At 35.2% G+C, this 18,641-nt stretch overlaps 1 protein-coding gene across 1 annotated transcript in view; it reads left to right on the top strand.

Annotated features, from left to right (window-relative positions):
* Positions 1-18,641, top strand: part of Cnot6l (CCR4-NOT transcription complex subunit 6 like) — a 93,138-nt gene that overhangs the window by 65,306 nt on the left and 9,191 nt on the right. Inside the window, exons 8-9 of the mRNA XM_004643185.3 lie at positions 6,631-6,782; positions 16,007-16,234. Of these exons, the coding sequence (XP_004643242.1) occupies positions 6,631-6,782; positions 16,007-16,234 (380 nt within the window). The remainder of the gene's footprint in view (positions 1-6,630; positions 6,783-16,006; positions 16,235-18,641) is intronic.

The raw sequence follows: 18,641 nt of genomic DNA, 5'->3' as shown, positions 1-18,641 counted from the left end.
GCCGGGCCTGCGCTCCGGGTCTGTTCAGGATCCCGCGGCCTGGGGCGTCTCACTCACTCGCCGGGCCTGCGCTCTGGGTCTGTTCAGGATCCCGCGGCCTGGGTCGTCTCACTCACTGGCCGGGCCTGCGCTCTCAGGAGGTTTTTAATCTCAATCTGATAACATCGATCTATGACATCAAGTGACCAATATCGTATTAAATGGAGACAAGTGAAGGCTTTCCCTCTGAAATGGGAAACAAGTCAAAGATGTCCTCAATCATCATTCCTGCTCAATATAGTTCTAAAATGCTAGCCAGAACATTTAGGTAAGAGAAGGAAAGAAAAGCGATATGAATAAGGAAGGAAGTTAAATCATCATAATTTACAGATATAATTCTCTACATAGAAGATCCCAGAATCCACCAGAAAATTCCTAGAATTCATAACAAACTCAATAATGTACCAGCATACCAAGTGAACACAAAATTCAGTAGTATTTCTGTACACCAATACAAAATTACTGAGAGAGAAATTAGGGGAAACACCACCTTTTACAATGGCATCAAGAAAAATGAAATATTTAGGAATCAATTTAGCCAAGGAAGTGAAAAATCTGTAAAATGAAAATTACAATACTCGAATAAAGGAGATGGAAGAGACTGAGATAATGGAACGATATCTCCTGTTCTTGGATAGGCAGAACCAATATAGTGAAAATGGCCATATGTCCAAAACTGTTCTACAGATTTAATGTATTGTCAAACAAAATACCAGTAGAATTCCTCACAGAACTAGGGAAACTATTCTGAATTTTATATGGAACCAGAAGAGACCTAGAGTAGGAAATGTAATCCTGGACAATAAGAGTAAGACGTGAAGCTTCACAATCCTGGATTTAAATTATACTACAAAGCTACAGAGTTTAAAAAAAAAAAAAAAAAAGCACAGCATTAGCAAGCATTCCCCCCCACCCCAAAACAAAACAAAACAGGTTTGTGGATCAGTGGAATAGAATAGAGGCTACTGAAACAACTTCAGGCACACCTTACCTTTGACAAAGGGGAAAAATGCTTTTGCTGAAGAAAGACAGTCTCTTTAACAAATGGTTCTGGAAAACTGGTTGTCCATGTCCACATGAAAAAGATTGAACCTGGACTCCCTGTTACCATGCACTATACTAAAATAAAAATGGAACAAAAATGTAAATATTAAATCAAGCACTTAATCTGCTGGAAAATAAAATAAAACTCTTGAAGACATACGTATACGCAAAGGCTTTCTGAACAGAACCCTAGTTGGTCAAGAAATAATACCAAGAATCCATAAATGAGATCATATCAGAGGATTTTTACATAGGGAAAGATTCTCCAAACAGAGTGAAGAAAAAGCCTACAAAGTGGGAAAATTTTGTGCTAGCTCTCAAAGGACTTAAAAGTCTGTATATCTATCTATCTATCTATCTATCTATCTATCTATCTATCTTTCTGTCTATCTATCTATCTATCTATCTATCTATCTATCTATCTATATCTATCTATCTATCTATCTATCTCTATCTCTATAAGGAATCCAAAATAATTAGACCCCTCCCCAGATAGAAAGACCTACTCAAAAAATCGGGCATCTGAAATCAATGCTTTGCAAATGAAGAAGTTCAAATGACTGATAAACACATGCAAAGATATTCAACATTGCTGGCCATTTGAGAAATCCAATTTAAACAACACAGATTCTATTTCACTTCAGGATGAATGGTTATTTTCAAGCAATCAAATCATAACAAATGCTGGAGTGGTTGTGGGGAAGAAAAAGGAACTCTTTTTTTCATTGTTGATGGGAGTGTAAATTGGTATAATCGCTATGGAAAGCAGTATGGCATTTCCTTATAAAACTACAAGTAGAAATTCTGGGCCGGCCAAATAGCTCAGTGGATTAAAGTTCCTGCAAGGAGGCACAGAGGCCAGGGGTTTGATCTCTGAGCCTGCTATGCCAGCTCTGCCCCCAGGGCATACTAAGATGACAGTTGACACTGGGTGTGATGGTGCACTCTTGTAATCCCAGCTCTTGGGAGGCTGTAAACAGGTGGATCACTATAGGTCCGATCTAGTAGTGAGGCCCTGTAGGCCCTGTAGACCCTTCCCTAAAATATTAAAAAAAAAAAAAAAAAGAAAAAGAAAAAAGAAATTCCATTTGACTGGACTATTCTCCTCCTAGGCATCTTCCAGAAAGAATGGATGACACCATATTACAGTTTTATTTGCATGCCCATATTTACTGCAGCACAACTTATATTAGCTAAATCTTGGTTGGTTGTAACCTATGTGTCCATCAACAAATGAATTGATGAAGAAAGTGTGGTATCTATACATAAAGAAGTGCTATTCTGCCATTAAGCTGGATAAATTTGAGTCATTGTAGGGAAGTGGTGTACCTTGAGATCATAAAGTTCAATGAAATAAATCAGACACAGGCTTAAATTTCACATGGTTTCTTTTATATAAAAAACCCAATATCTAAAGTGTAAAATAGAAGAAAATAGAAAAACAAAGTTATTGTAATCCAGCACGGCTAATATATCTAAAAATGTACCTTGATTTACTATAATTATTTTATGTGTTTTATATGTTTGTATATGTTTTTTGGTCTGTTAGTCTAGTTGTTTATCTGTGTTGATAATTGATAAAGACAAATCTGATGCTGCCATTGCCCAGAAAAATGGCCAAGGAAATATATTGACGTATTAATGAAGATAGGTTATAAATACCTTTAAATTTTTTTTAAATTTTCTATTTTTTTAATTTAATTTAATTTTTTAAAATAGTACCAGGTATTGAACTCAGGACCCTGCACTTACCAGGCAAGCACTTATTCTACTGAGCTATCTCCCTGGCCCCTAAATTTTTTTTAAATGTATTTGTTACAGGGTTTCACTATGCAGCTCGGGCTCATAGTGAACTGCCTGTTTTCTGCCTCCCCAGAGCTGGGATTACAGGTGTGTGCCACCATGCCTGGACTCTGTGGCCCGCTCAGCATGCCCAAGGGTGGGGCTGGCACAGCATGTGGTGCTGGGGATTGAACCCTGGTCCCTGTGCTTGCCTAAGCAGGCACTAAGTGTGCTGAACTATCTCGCCAGCCTTATGACTTTTAATTTTTGAATATTTTTCCTTGTTCCCACATCTCTACCATAAACATTTAATAGGGTGTTTTTGTTTTTTCTATTTAAAGAAACAATCTATAATTATAAGACTAAAAGAGACCTGGTTTAAGAGTAAAAAGACCAAAAAGGTGTGGGACTGGTGAGCTACATCAGCAGACTAAGTGCCTGCTTAGACAAGTGCAGGGACCAGGGTTCAATCCCCAGCACCACATGCCATGCTCAGCCACAGAGACCAGGTGTGGTGACTCATGCCTATAATCTCAGCGCTGGGGAGGCCGAAAACAGGAGGGTCACTACAAGTCTGAGCTGCATCGTGAGATCCTATACCCAAAAAAAAAAAGACCAAAAAGGTGTGTTTTAGTTCCTGCTTGGTTAATTAATATGACTAGCTCCTAAGTATGGTTTTAGTATTTTAATAAAAATACAATAAAAATGATATGGTGGTAGTTCATTTATGTATAATTCTAGGTAGCACAGTAGATTACATAGTTTTCCATTACTATAACAAAAACCTCAGTCTGTGTATTTAATAAAAGATGTTCACATAATTTGTAACATTATAAACATAGCACTGGTGCATCATTTTGGCTGTGGTAAAGCCTTCAGGATGGATAGCATCTTGTCAGGAATGCCTCTAAGAGGAAGAAATCACTTGATGAGATAAGCCGGGAGAGACTGTGGAGGGGCTTGTGTTGCTTTTTTATGACAACCTTTTCACAGGAATTTACCAGGGCTCCCAAATGAGGAAGTACAAATAACCAATAAATACATTCAAAAAAATGTTCAACTTAATCTCTTCTGAGAGTGGTGTCTCCAGTGATCTTTTCCTAAGTTCCACCTCTTAATGGTTCCAGCAGCTCTCACATCACTGTACTGGTGATCAAGCCTCTAACTCTTGGGGACCAAACCATTCGATACATTTTGAAGTAAACTTTTGTTCAAATAAACAACTGCCTTAACCCAAATACCTTGTAACAAATTGGGTTTTCTTTTCTGGAGAAGACTTTAGGCCATGATTGCATTGACATATACTTAAAGGGGTGGGGTGCACATGGAAGAGGCATTGGATTTATTCTCTTAAAATACCTAAATTTATGTCTAACAGAGGAAGCAGAAGAAAAATACAGGGAAGCAATTTTTAATTAAGGAAGACTTTCCTGTCACTGAGTTCTTCTTACTCCAGATAAATAATGATCTCATTTAGGGTAGAAAGACTGTAAAATTGTTGCAATAGTAAAAGTATTACTGTTGAATAGGACTTTTAGATATTCTTGTGGAGTCTAGCTTCTTATAAATAAGCCATAGAAATTCTGTGAATATGTAGAAGATATTATGAAAGTAAAATTCAGATAATTGAAGTATAATTTTAAAATATTCCCCCACATATTTCATATGAAGCACCATATTTTATCATTTTAGAATTCACTGACTTGTTCTTATGTGCTATTTTACTTGACTTGGTACAGATCTCTGAAACATATTTCTGTCTGCCAGTTTGACTTTTCTGTGTGGAAGACCAGTTATATACTATTTATATCTGTGTGTCTTGAATCTGTATATGTGCTGTTGAAGTGAGCACAATGTTTGTCTATGAATCTGGAGTTTTCTGAGTATTTTCTAACAAAAACAAAATACAGAAATCATTTGGATACTGAGAATGATCCAAGACTATAATTATCAGTATCATCTGAGACTAATATTAGACTGTATTCTTTAAACTTTCAGGTTTTTGGGTTCATCAAGATGTTTTCTGTGATTGATTTATTCTTATATACTGTTTTGCTCATTTTATATATGAGAATCTCATTGGAAGTTGTTTGAAAGAATTCTGATGCTAAAAAAAAATTGAAGATGCCTGATATGAAGAGTAGTCAGTCCTATCTATTAAATATATTTTAAATATGCTGACTTTTTATTGTGTCATTTTGTGCAAACAACATCAAAATTTTTCTGCTTGATCACTTAATTCCCATTTTGGATCCTATAATCTAGTCTCCACAAAGTAGCTAGTATGTTCTTTAATGTAAATCAAATAATAATATGTCCTTGCTTAAAACTTTTAATTATGCCTATTCCTTTCATTTTTGACATTTTAAAAATCTCTCCTCAAAGCCATAAATTTACAAACTTGTTTGCTGTCTCACAATTTTTTTCTTTCTTCTACCTGGAAAACTCTTCATCCCATTCTTTACCTGGTAGTTCTTTGTTCTTTATATTTCAGTTTAGGGGGCCTGGCCTTAGCTCAGTTGTTTAAGTGGCTGCTTCCACAAAGCTGTCAGCCTCAGGTTGCTGTAGTTCGATCCCCACAACACTCCAGCCAGCCAAACCACCCCTTAGGGCATTTAGAGCAAAAAAAACAAAACAAAAACCCTTATATTTCAGTTTAAAGACTATTTCTTTCAAGTAGAGGTTACTTGAAGTACTTTCAAGTGGAGGTACCTTTAAGTACTCTGGGTTAGAGCTAGGTACTGGGGGTGTCCGGCCAGCTCAGCGGGCTAACATGCCTGCTTAGTCAGAGCACAGCAGCCAGGTTTTGATCCCTCCTCATCCAGGCTTTGATCCTGCTTGTGCTGTGCCGGCCCCACTCCATGGGGTGCACTGAGACAGCAGCACTGGATGTGGTGATGTGTGCCTATTATCCCTGCACTTTGGAAGCTGAAAACTGGAGAATCACTACAAGTCTGATCTACATAGTGAGACACTGTCCTAAATACGGGGGGGGGGGGGAGGAACTAGGTACGGTTGCACCCTTTCTACTTTTAAGCACTTTAGAGACATTCGGAACTAGACCAAGAAGGGGAGTGTTATTTTATTTAGTACTACATTCTACAGCATAGTAAGCTTTTAAACAAAAATTTTTGAAGGGATTTATGTGATTATGTTTTCAAAACTAGGAAGAATGTGAGGCACTTAATAAGAGCAAAGATTTAAGTGGAAAATTGTTTAGCAGGGTTTGGTTCTTTATAATTATTTTACAAAATTAATAAAATCCAGGTAGAATAGGTTAAATGGCTTGGCTAAGTTTACGCTACTGTTAAATGTTGGCACTAGACTAATTCTACTAAATCTTTCAACTCTACAATAATTTGTTTCAAAGTAAAGAATAGAAAACCTGAACAGTTGTTTAGATAAGGGGAAAAGTGATTTTTTTTTTTTTTAGATAAGAAGTGTGGAAATAGGCAGTTCAGAACTCTTTTAGCTGCTTCATGGTCACAAGATGGTTATTAATCCTCCAGGCATCAACTGGATGAAGCAAAAATGTAAAAAGGTAAGGGAATATCATATGCCATCTTTGCTAGGTGGGGCCTTTGGAAATCTTTTCTGTAGGAACCAAACTTATATTTTATTGACTAGAACTCTCACATGGCCTTTGTAGCTAGAAAATGACCAATGATAATGAATGGTGTTGGCATATTGTGCCCTCATTACTTCATGTCTTTTAGCGTGATGGTCCAAGTGCCTACATCACAATTAGTGCATTGTACCTTTCAGATTTACCTTGGTGCAGAAGCATACAGTAGAATTTAACCAGGTGGCAATGGCTAATTCAGATGGATCTGAAGCTATGCTGAACAGAGTGATGACTAAAGATAACATTGGTGTCGCTGTGGTATTAGAGGTCCACAAAGAACTATTTGGAGCAGGTGAGTGCAACTTAAAATATTGTTATTAAAACCAATTACCATCCCAAGTTTTCTGATGTCAAAACAAGTGCAGAGAATTTTATTTATTGCAAAGTTACTTTCTTGTCTTTTAAGGCAAGTCAAATAAGATAAAGGAAAAACTCAGCACCAATTTTAAAAAGCATCCTGTGTTTTGGAATTTGAAATGCATTTCTGCCAGTCCTTTTTACTTAACAGTTGGAAGGTATAAAGTCTTTGTAATATGCTGCTAATACAAAGGTTTCTTGGAAAGAGGGAATATTTTGGTTAAGCTGAATGTAGAAATTCCAATGAATTTCTTTAAGAAGTCTTTAAGATTAAATACTTATCATGTTTCCTTTAATTTCTTTGTTATACCTCAGTCATTGTCATAATAAATGTGGAATCTTTTTTTACTATGTGGTATATTTCTTCAGCTTTTTACATTATATTTATAACTTCAGAATTGGAAACTCATTATATACTTCGTATTACTCAGACATTTTTTTTTGCCTTCTATTGCCTGTCTTTGAACATTTCATTGTTAAGTGGTATATTTTAAGCCAGAGCATGGAGGTGAGGCCACACATTAAGATTTTTTTCTTCCTGCACTTTTTGCCTTGAATATTGGCTTGAGTTACTCAGGCCATGTATATGTCAAACCTCCTTTTTCCTGACATTCTTCCTCTTATTCTTTAACAAAGTGTTTTGCATGAGATTTTGAATTGTCTTCTGTTTTTTTAGCCTATTTTCAGTGTGCTCATAGGTCTGTTCCAATCCCATTCTTTTAGTACTTTTTGTTTGGTGTTATAGAAATTGAGTTTATTTAGGAGTGTCACTCTCCTTTCTACTTGCAGAAAAGAAATTCTGTAGTGTAGATACCTCACAGATATATTTTGTGAAATACGTATCACTTGTATTCCTGGAAAGGGAATTTGGTAGTATAGAAAGTGATTGTGTTTCCTTTGATGGGACAGATTTTTAATATTTGAAATAATGAATAGTTAAGCCATAAATGACACTATAAAACTTCTAGAAAAACAGTTTAGATTTTGGCTGCAAGTATTTATCTTTTGATCAGGTTGTATTGAAAATGATTCTTGTCACATATAATAGATAACTTCCATTAGTTGCTTTTTCAACATTGAAGGTAATTATCTTGGTAATATGAGAAGGAAACTTTACCAAAACAGTAGACTTAGAAAGTTAGGTCTAGAGTTGCTATTTCAATAGAAAAACATAAGGGACATTTTTATAAAATTTTAAGTAGTAAAACTAAATTTGGATAATCACTGATGTGTTAGCAATACAAAAGCATAAAAAATTAAAAAGTGATAGTCATCCCCCCATCTCAAACATTCTCTTAAAGAAAACTTTTGTTCATTTCTCTATATAGGTCCTACCATGCATACTGAGCTTTATTCCTTAAGTATTTTATAGACATCTTTCTGTAAATACATATTTTAAGTATACTTTTCACAATCCTTAATGTATTATTTAATGGTCCACCATTTGGAAAGTATTATTTTGATGTTTATCTTGACAAACGTAGAATTATGGGGAATAAAAGAACCTTAGAGATTTTGTAGTTGAGTTTTCTCACTTTTCACATGTACAAAAGAAAGTGACTAACTGGCTTAAAGTACTACAAATAATTAATTTAAAAAGCCAGGTATAACACACAAGTGCCAGAACCTTCAAGAGCACACTACACCCTAGTTTTCATTTTTTTGAAAATTAATTTTATTGGTACATTTTAGATATACATAACGAACACATTAATCATAGAGAAATTGTACCTGTACATGATATATCTTGTCACTGCCCCCTTCCCCTACCCTCCCTGCAACCTCTCTTGCACTCCATTTACAAAAGATTTGTTTCTGTTTTTTCTTTTCTTTTTTCTTGGTTCTCCTTCTCCTCTCCCTAGTTCCTTTTTCCATTCGAACATTCTTTTCCCACTTCACAATACCTGTTATACATTTTGGTCCTTATTTATAGTTTTTAGTTCTCATACCAGAGAAAAATGTGGTATTTACACATGTGTCCATTTTATTTCATTTAAGAGTGTGCTCTCAGGGCCAGCCAAATAACTCAACAGATTATAGCGCCTGCTTAGGCAGATGCAGGGGCCTGGAGTTCAATCCTGGGCCTGCCATGTTGGCCCCGGCCCTGTCCCCGCCCCTGGGGCACACCAAGACAGTGATTAAGGCTGGGCATGGTGGCATGCTCCTGTAATCCCAGCACTTGGGAGGTTGTAAAACAGGAAGGATCACTAGAAGTTCAGTGAGACCCTGTAGACTCTGTACTAAATACATACATACCCCCCCCAAATATATATATATATATATATATATATATATATATTTTTTTTTTTTTTTCATTCTCTCTCTCAAGGTACATCTGTTTACCTAGAACTGTCTCAAGATTATCCTGTATGGCTGAGTAGTGCTCTGGTGTATTAAAGAACCACATTTTTATCCATTCATTGATTGATGGACATTTGGGTTGTTTCCAAGATTTAGCTATTATAAGTTGTACTGCTGTAAGCATGGGTACATGTGTATCACAATGCTATGATTTTAATTTTTCTGGGAAGATACCCAAAAGGAGAATTGCTGGGTCAAATGGGACCTGTACTGCTAGTTTTTCTAAGAATCGCCACGCTTACTCCCACAGTGGTTACACCAGTTTACACTTTCACCAATAGTGGAGAAAGGTTCGTTTATCCCCACATTATTGTTAGCATTAGTTATTGGTTAATTTCTTGATAATAGGCGTTCTTTCTGGAGTGAGATGAAATCTCAGCATTGTTTTAATATGTACCTTTCAAATGATCAGTGATGTTGAACACTTTTTCATGTATTTGTCTGCTGTTTCTATTTATTCATCTGAAAAGTATCTGTTCATTTCAAATGTCCATTTTTGGAGTAGGTCTTTAAGTTTGGGGGAGAGATATAATTTTTTTAGTTCTTTATATACTCTAAATATTAGTCCTTTGTCTGAGGAACATCTGGCAAAATATTTTTCCCACCCTATGGGTTATATCTTCATTCTGTTAGTGATTTCTTGTCCTGTGCAAAAGCTGTTTAATAAGATGAAATCCCAGTAGTTGATTCTTTGTGATAGTTCCTGTGCTATTAGGGTTTTAGTCATAAAGCCTTTGCATACACCAATGTCTTCAAGAGTTCTATTTTCTCTTCCAGTCTATTTAGTGTTTCTGTTTTGATATTTAGATCTTCGATTCATTTCAATTTTAGGTTTTTTTTTTTTTGCATTTTGGGGAAGGGCCTACAGGGTGTTCAGAGTCTCACTACTAGATCAGACTCATAGTGATCCGCCTGTTTACAGCCTCCCAAGAGCAGGGATTTCAGGCACACGCCACCACACCCAGTTTCAATTGCTGTCTCAGTGTGCCCACAGGGCAGGGGTTGGCATGGCAGGCCCAGGGATCAAACCCCCGGCCTCTTTGCCTGCTTGCAGGCACTTTAATCCACTGGCCCTCATTTTGAGCTATTTGGCTGGCCCTCATTTTTAGTTTAATGCATGTTGAAAGCTATGAGACTACTTTTAATCTTCGGTATGTGGAAAGTCAGTTTTTCTAGCACCTTTTATTAAAGAGGCTTTCTTCTAGGGAGGAAAAAATGTTTAACATCTTTGTCAAAGATAAGGTGGTTGAGTGTGTTTGGTGTTGTTTCTGCATCTTCTAATCCTTTTCATTGATCTTTGGGTCTGTTTTTTTTTAAACTCATTAACTTTATTGAAAATCAGTAATTGTATAGCAAATTAAAAATTACAGACAAATACTGAAATGTGAAAGATAAGATGTAGACAGGGAATTTTAGAAAAGTATTTCTGAAATGAATGCATGAGATTAATAATAGATTGCACATTGTAAATAATTTACAAATGAATATAAGAATAAAAATTGTCTAAAACATGAGGAAGAGTTTACAGATCAGTCATATAATAGTTCACTGTGTCAAAATCAAGAAACTTATATTCATATAGTTAGAATTCTCAAAGTAGATTGGGGTCAGCAATAAATAAAGATTTAAGATTTCTGAATTTAGTTAAAATTATAGCACCACATTTCAAGAAAAACCTTTTGCTCAAGAAATATGAATAAAATCATACCAACATACACAAAAATGAAATTGTCCAAAACTAATTGTAAAGAAAAAAATCATTAAAACATATACATAGAAAAAAATATTAGCTATGGAAGAACAAAATTAAATAACATCTTATTCCACATTAGAAGAAAAAGAAAAAGAGCAAGTGGGTAAGAAACTAGACTTATTTATTCAAAGGACTGAAAAAAGAAAAGATCTGTCATCATTGAATTTTATACTTAGCAAACATACCTTTGAAAACTAAAAGTAAAATATTTTGCAGTTATACAAATTCAAAATATTCTAATACCTCCAGACATAGCATATAGAAAATAATAAAGACCATAATCCAGAAGGCAAAAGAAATTGCTGTATGGTCCTGGATAAAGAATAAAGAGTTCTCAGAATGGTCATTATGCAGGACTATGTAAAATATATTAGAGGAACCCATTTAAAAGGTCATTGAAGATTTCCACAAATCAGTATATCTCTTATGTCAAATTACATACATATTTGTGTGTGTGTGTGTGTGTGTGTGTGTGTGTGTGTGTAAGACAAAGAAAAACTAAAGTCAATCAAAAATGGAAATACCCTTTTTTTTTTTTGTATTTAGGACAGGGTGTACAGGGTCTCACTGTGTAGATCAGACTCTTAATGACCCTCCTGTTTACAGCCTCCCAAGTGCTGGGATTACAGGTGTGTGCCACCACGCCTAGTCTCAATTGCCATCTCAGTGTGCCCCCCCCAGGGCGGGGCCAACAGGGTATGCACAGGGATTGAACCCCCGGTCCCTACACCTGTTTGCAGGTGCCTTAATCTGCTGAGCTATTCTGCTGGCCCTACTTTAAAGTTTTTAATGCTAGGAGAAAATATCATACCATGTCTTACAAGTAGATTATAATTCAAAGAAACAGTATAAATCATAAAAAAAATTAAAATTAAATATTCAGAAAATTAAATATTAATTCAAAGTTAAATATTTTAAAATATTCAAAAATTAAAATTAAATTGTGAGTCCAACTAAGAGGCCAGAATATAGTGTATCATATGTACAAATCTGTGATCAATTCAGAGAACTCACACACTGTTTGATTAGGTTAATATATACAAAAATATCAACTAAGACAAAGTTTTCATAGTAGTGAAGAATTACTAAGAATAAAACATAACGAAAATACTGGAATGGCAAATATATGACCAGCATTTCTAACAGATTGGGGATGGGATATCACACAAAGTTCTAGTATGTGGTGAACGTGGGTAGTGTCCATGATGCTTACTGGTGGCCAGGTGTTATTTGTGGGACTGAGCTATTGCTATTTCCTTGATATCCACCCTGTAGACCTGGACAGAATCACAACTCATAGGGTGCAGGAGAAGTCCATTTGTAGAGTATGCTGATGGAAATAGTTTGCTGCTATATACAAAAGAATAATTGAAAAACTGCTGTTGTATACCTCTTTTTCTCCTGTGTTTGTTTGCCCTATTTGGTGGATTCTTTTGATTTTCATTCATGGAGTTGTCATTTTTATCCCTTTCTAGAATATCTTTTAGTGGTCTCTGTAGGGTTGGCTTTGTGTCATGAAACTCTTTAGTTGTTCTTTGTCATGGAAGTATTTCATTTCTCCATTGAACTTGAAAGAGAGTCTTGTAGGTTATATCAGTCTGGGTTAGAATTTCTTTTCTTGCAAGACCTGAAGCACCTTACTCCATGCTCTTCTTGCCTTGGTGGTTTGTGAAGAGAAGTCTGCCATTATTCTCATGGGTTTTCCTTTAAATGTGATCTGTTTCTTTTCTCTAGTGGCTTTTAGTATACTGTTCCTGTGCTGAATTTTTGGGATCTTGATTATTATATGTCTGGGTTTGTTTTTTATTAGGTTGATGTTACTGGGAGTTCTACATGCTTTGGTTACCTGAATGTCAGATTTTTCCCCCATGTTTGGGAAGTTTTCTGCTATTACGTTTGCCCATATTCTTTTTATATCATTTGTATTGACTCCTTCTTTCTCATTGATACCTATTAGCCTTATGTTGTTCATCTTTGCATTGTCTTGCATATGTTGAATTATTTTTTCCTGCATCCTAGTTGTTTTGAAGAGATTTTTTTCTTACCTTTTCATTAGCTGCAATGATGTCTTCAAGGTCTGGAAGTATGTTTTTACTTTCATTCAAATGATTTGCCAGCTTGTGATTGAGATTTTAATTTCCCATGTATAACTTTGAATCTGCTTCATGCAGAGTACTACAGTACTCTGAAAAAAGGAGATTGAAGAGGATATCAGAAAATGGAAAGATATCCCTTGTTCTTGGGTAGGAAGAAACTAAGTCTCATTTTTAAAGTTACTTTGTGTGTATGTATGGTATGATCTGTGTGGGTAGTGAATTCTAATTTTATTTTGTATGGTAAATATAATACTGTTACCTTTTACTACTGTTCCTTTCCTATATTGCTCATTCAAGGAGTCCATCATTTTTATTTTCTTCTATATTTTTTATCAGTGTTTTCTTTAGAAGCACTTAGTACTTCTTTCATTATAGTTATCATTTCTTTTTTTTGCTTCAGAAATTATTTCTGATCCAATTTCCTCTATACTTTTCTGCAGTTGTTTCTTTACTTCAGACACTATTATTTCAGAGATTGCAGGTGTGTGAGTTCCAATTTTCTTCTGTGCTATTGTCTCTTACATTTGTTCTGGGTGGGCTTGGGACTTGAGAATGCATTTTGCTCCTTCTCTTTGTCATTTTGTATAGCACTGTCTTCTGACCTTTGGTGTAGAGCTTTGGAATTATTGTTTTAGCACCAGATCTGGATCTACCAAGTTCAAACTTGTCCGAGTGGGTGTGGCTTAGATCTGGCTTCTGTGATCCACTTTTTCCTGCTGCAGTCCTTGGAAGTGAACTCACTATGCCACTCTGGCAAGATGATCTCTCCTGGATCAGCTGGATGGGTCTTGGCTCTGGCCTCTCTGCTGGGAGTTTTCTGGGTCAGTTCTTTTTGCCAGTACCATGATGGTTTTAATCACAATAGGATGTAGTATATTTTCAAGACTGGAATTCTGATGCTCTCTGCTTTGCCTTTGTTGCCCAGAATTGCCCTTGCTATTTTAGGTCTTTTGTGTTTCCAGATGAATTTTTGATTTTTTTTTTTTTTTCTAATTCTGTGAGATAAGCAGTTGGAATTTTGGTTGAGATTGTATTAAGTGTGTATAACAATTTTGGGAGTATGGCCATTTTCACTATATTGGTTCTAGGTACATACGAATTACCAAAGCTGAATTAAGAAGATAAAAAATTCTAAATAAACCAGAATCAGTCAATGAAATTGAAGATGTGATTAAATACTTACCAACAAAGAAAAGCCCATGTCCTGATGAATTCACGGCTGAATTCTACAAGAAATTTAGAGAAGATTTAATGCAGCTACTTCTCAACCTTTTTAATGAAATTGAAAGGGAAGCAGTACTCCCTCACTCATTCCTGGAAACAAGCATTGTCCTGATACCAAAGCCAGAGAAGGAACCAATAAATAAAAAGAACCAGAGGCCAGTCTCCCTAATGAACACACATGTACAAATCCTCAATCACATATTGGCAAGCAGAAAGCACCAAATCATCAAGAAGATTATTTACCATGACCAAGTAGGATTCATCTTAGGGATGCAGGGATGGTTCAACATACATAAATCAGTAAATGTGCCACATCAACAGAGCCATGATCATCTCAGTAGATGGAGAAAAAGCATTTGACAAAGTCCAACACATGATAAAAACCCTGCAGAAAATTGGAGTAGATGGTTTTTATCTCAATCTGATAAAATCCATCTATGATAAACCAATAGCCAACAACATACTGAATGGACAAAATCTGAAAACTGTCACTCTAAAATCAGGAACAAGACAAGGATTTCCACTGTCACCACACTTATTCAAAATAGTTCTGGAAACAGAGCAAAAGAGAAAGAATAGAAATAAAGATAGAGGAAGACGTTAAGATATTATTTGCAATGACATGATTCTCTACATAGGGAAGACTAAAAAATTCCACCAAAAGACTTCTAGGTTTAATAACGAAATTTAGTTGCATAGTTGGAAACAGAATCAACACTCAGAAATCAGTAGCCTTCCTGGTACATGAATAATGCACTCACTGAGAAAGAAATTAGGGAAATAACACCTTTCACAATAGCATCCATTAACAACGAAATACCTAGGAATCAATCTCATGAAGAAGGTAAAAGACCTCTACACTGAAAACTACAGTACTCTGAATAAAGGAGATTGAAGAGGATATCAGAAAATGGAAAGATATCCCTTGTTCTTGGGTAGGAAGAAACTAATTCTCATTTTTAAAGTTACTTTGTGTGTATGTATGGTATGATCTGCTTGGTAGTGAATTCTAATTTTATTTTGTATGGTAAATGTAATACTATTACCTTTTACTACTGACCTAATCATAATTAAGCTTAGGAAATGCATGATGAATGAATGCAGTGTGTCTAATTTAAATGAGTGCTTAGGTGACTCAATTAAATAAAAGCTCATCTCATAGATTATTGTGCCATTTAAATGGCTGAGATATTTAAAAGTACTCGCTTAAACTAAGAGCCCAGCACATGCCAGGTACTATAGTCAAATCTTGATTATATCAGGATAAAATTCCAAACTTGAGCATGTAGGCAGGGGTTGGCAAGATTATTCTAGAAGAGGCTAAATAAACAGTAAATAGACTCATGGGCTACTTGCAGTCTTAATCAGTCGTCTTATGTGGGTGATGGCAGTAGTGGTGGTGATGTTGTTATAGTAGAACTCTATAAAAATGTAAGGCCATTATTAACTCACACAACCTATATAGAGTCATGTGGTGGGCCACATTTAGCCCATGCATTACCACTTGTCAATTTGATCTACAAGAATAATTCCCATATTAGAATTACCCCAATCTCATTACCCTGTTTTCTGTGAACTAGTTTGAGATAAAAAGCTATGAATACATGAAAGAAGATAAAGAAATGTCTGTGGTTCTTTTTGAGAAAACCTTAAGATAATCACTTTCTTTGAGACAAAGTATAACTTTATTATTATTATTTTTTTTTTTTTGATGTTTCATTGTAGGTATGAAGCCTATTCATGCTGCAGAAAAACAGCTGCTTATAGTGGCAAATGCCCACATGCATTGGGACCCAGAGTATTCTGATGTGAAACTTATCCAGACCATGATGTTTGTCTCAGAGGTTAAAAACATTCTGGAAAAAGCCTCGAGTAGGCCTGGCAGCCCAACTGCAGACCCTAATTCCATCCCGCTGGTGCTATGTGCAGATCTTAACTCATTGCCTGATTCAGGTATTTATTATGTTATTTCTTCTGTGATTTCAGTTTTGCTTTTATACTTAGTTGAAAAGCCAGTTTGTCCCTTTGTGTGTGTGTGTGTGTGTGTGTGTGTGTGTGTGTGTGTGTGTGTGTGTAGAGGGGTACAGAGGCTTTGCATTGTACTGGAGATTGAATCTAGGACCTCGTGTATATAGGCAAGCACACTACTTTTGAACTATATTTCTAGCCACTCTTCTCTTTCATTCCCTAACTTTTGATGAGCTATTTTTTCTAAATTAGAGAACATATCATTAAGAATTCCAGGGATGGGATAATAGGTAATTGAGGAAAGTTTTATAAAGAAACTGTTTCCAAGGGTGTGATCAGGGTTAGTAGAAATAAAACACTGAATATTGTAGTATTGTGCTGTTAGGGGAGTTATAGTCTTTTGGGCACTCCTTCTAAAAGGGGAAAGTGGTGGGGCTGTCATCAGAACTTGGAAAAAGTAGTTAGTTAATTTAGGCAATTTTCATTAAATTTGTTTTATTTGAATGCTAATATTAGGTATAGAAGAATGATAAAGAGTTCAAGGATTTTTTTTTTAGTTCTTGACCACTGAACTACTTATGACTAAAACTTTTATTTCAGATAAAACTAAATTTCTCAGTTGTAAGACATTAAAATATTACACATTTGCTATTATCAAGGCACATTCCAAATTTTGTATATCATAAATAATTAGGTTATTTAAAATCATTTAGTAATAAATGTTTTTTTTTAAATCCTAAAATCTATACTTGGAATATTGCTTAAGATTACTAAGCTAAACATCATCTTCTCCTTAGTTAATAAATGGTGAGATTTTTATTTACAAATGTTTGTTTTCTAACCTCTAGGGCAGATAGCAACTTAACCATGTTTTTCTTTCTTCTCTTTCTTTTATTTTAACATAAAATACTTTAAAGTATGTTTTTCTTTTATTTGATTTGAGTTTTTAAAAGCTAACTAGTTATTATTGGTCACAAAAAGTAGTGATATGACTGTGGAGCTAGCCTGTCAGGATTGGATCCTGGTTCTGCTACTGTCCACCTATGCAATCTATGACCAAGTTCCTCTTATGCATGTTTGTATGTGGTGCTGGGGGTTGAACCCAGGGTCTGGTACATGCTAAGCAAGTGCTATACCACTGACCCTTATCCCTAAATTCTTCATTTTTAATAAGAAGACAGTTATTTTATACATGTCATTGAGTTACTTGTGGAATTCAAGTGGGTAAAGTGCCTACAGTGCTTGGGATTTGTTAGATAAATGATAGTTCCTTTTGAGCTATTCATGATTATTGGCTATTACTCACTATATGTTGCTGTCATTATTGATCACACATAGAAATGACTAATACTAATTTTCACTAATGCTCCTCATCGTAAGGGTTTTAATAATTTTCATGTTTTGCCAGTTCACTGGGAAACTTAGTTTTTTGAATGTTGCTGCTTCAACTTTGTAGACATGACATGTCTTAATATTTTTGAATGGTATCTGTGGCATAGAAGGTTCTTTATTGTATCAGACTGATAAAACTTATATTTCAAAGAGGTATTGTCTAGCTGACTGTAGATATTGAAATGTTGATGATATGGTATCTTTTTATTGGTAAATGTTTTCTAATACATATGATATATTTGAGATTTGGTCTAAACACACATTGTCATTCGTATTGTAGTCCCCTTTTGTTGATTCAGTTATCCCATCATTCTTACCACTTCCTGAAGCCATTCTGATAGTCCTCCTTCATGAGTGTCTTTAGAAGGCATGAGAAAAAGAAATACACAGAATGCTGCTGCCAAGTGCCATGTACTAGAAAGACAGGCTCATGAAAAACATAATGTGTCGTTAGCTACCTTACTATCTAGTTCTGCCACTCCATGTGACTTCTAGCTCTTTCTCCAGAGTCAGATGGCCACCATAAAAGGTAAATATTTTGAATCTATTAGGGCATTGAGACAGCCATGGCAGCACAGTGAAAGACTAGCTTTTATTCACATCTGTTTTATCCAAGAATGTGTCTGAAACAAGGGAGATCATCCCACGCAAAGTTCTCATTAAAATTATTAACCAAACAAGAATAAGTATTGAAGACATTATCTTACTAATAATTATCTTACTAATAATTTACTTAGAGCACCATATAAGTGAGGGTCTTTAATGGTATTGATGTAGCCGTCTTGTTCTGAATCAGTTAAAGACATTTTGCCTTTGATGGTTATTTTGTTATACATAATTTTATTAAATATGTGTTTGATTGCTAATTTTGTATTTCTTTTCTTTTTCTTTTTTTTTTTTTTGCCATAATTTTATTGATAAACAAATAGCAATGAGACAGTTTCAAATCAAATTGGTAGGACAGTTTCAATAATTAACACACTGCATACATTCTTCTTAG

Source organism: Octodon degus, unplaced genomic scaffold (assembly GCF_000260255.1).
Source record: "Octodon degus isolate 3935 unplaced genomic scaffold, OctDeg1.0 scaffold00168, whole genome shotgun sequence".
Lineage (NCBI taxonomy): Eukaryota > Metazoa > Chordata > Mammalia > Rodentia > Octodontidae > Octodon > Octodon degus.
This window is presented reverse-complemented; position numbering and strand designations above follow the sequence as displayed.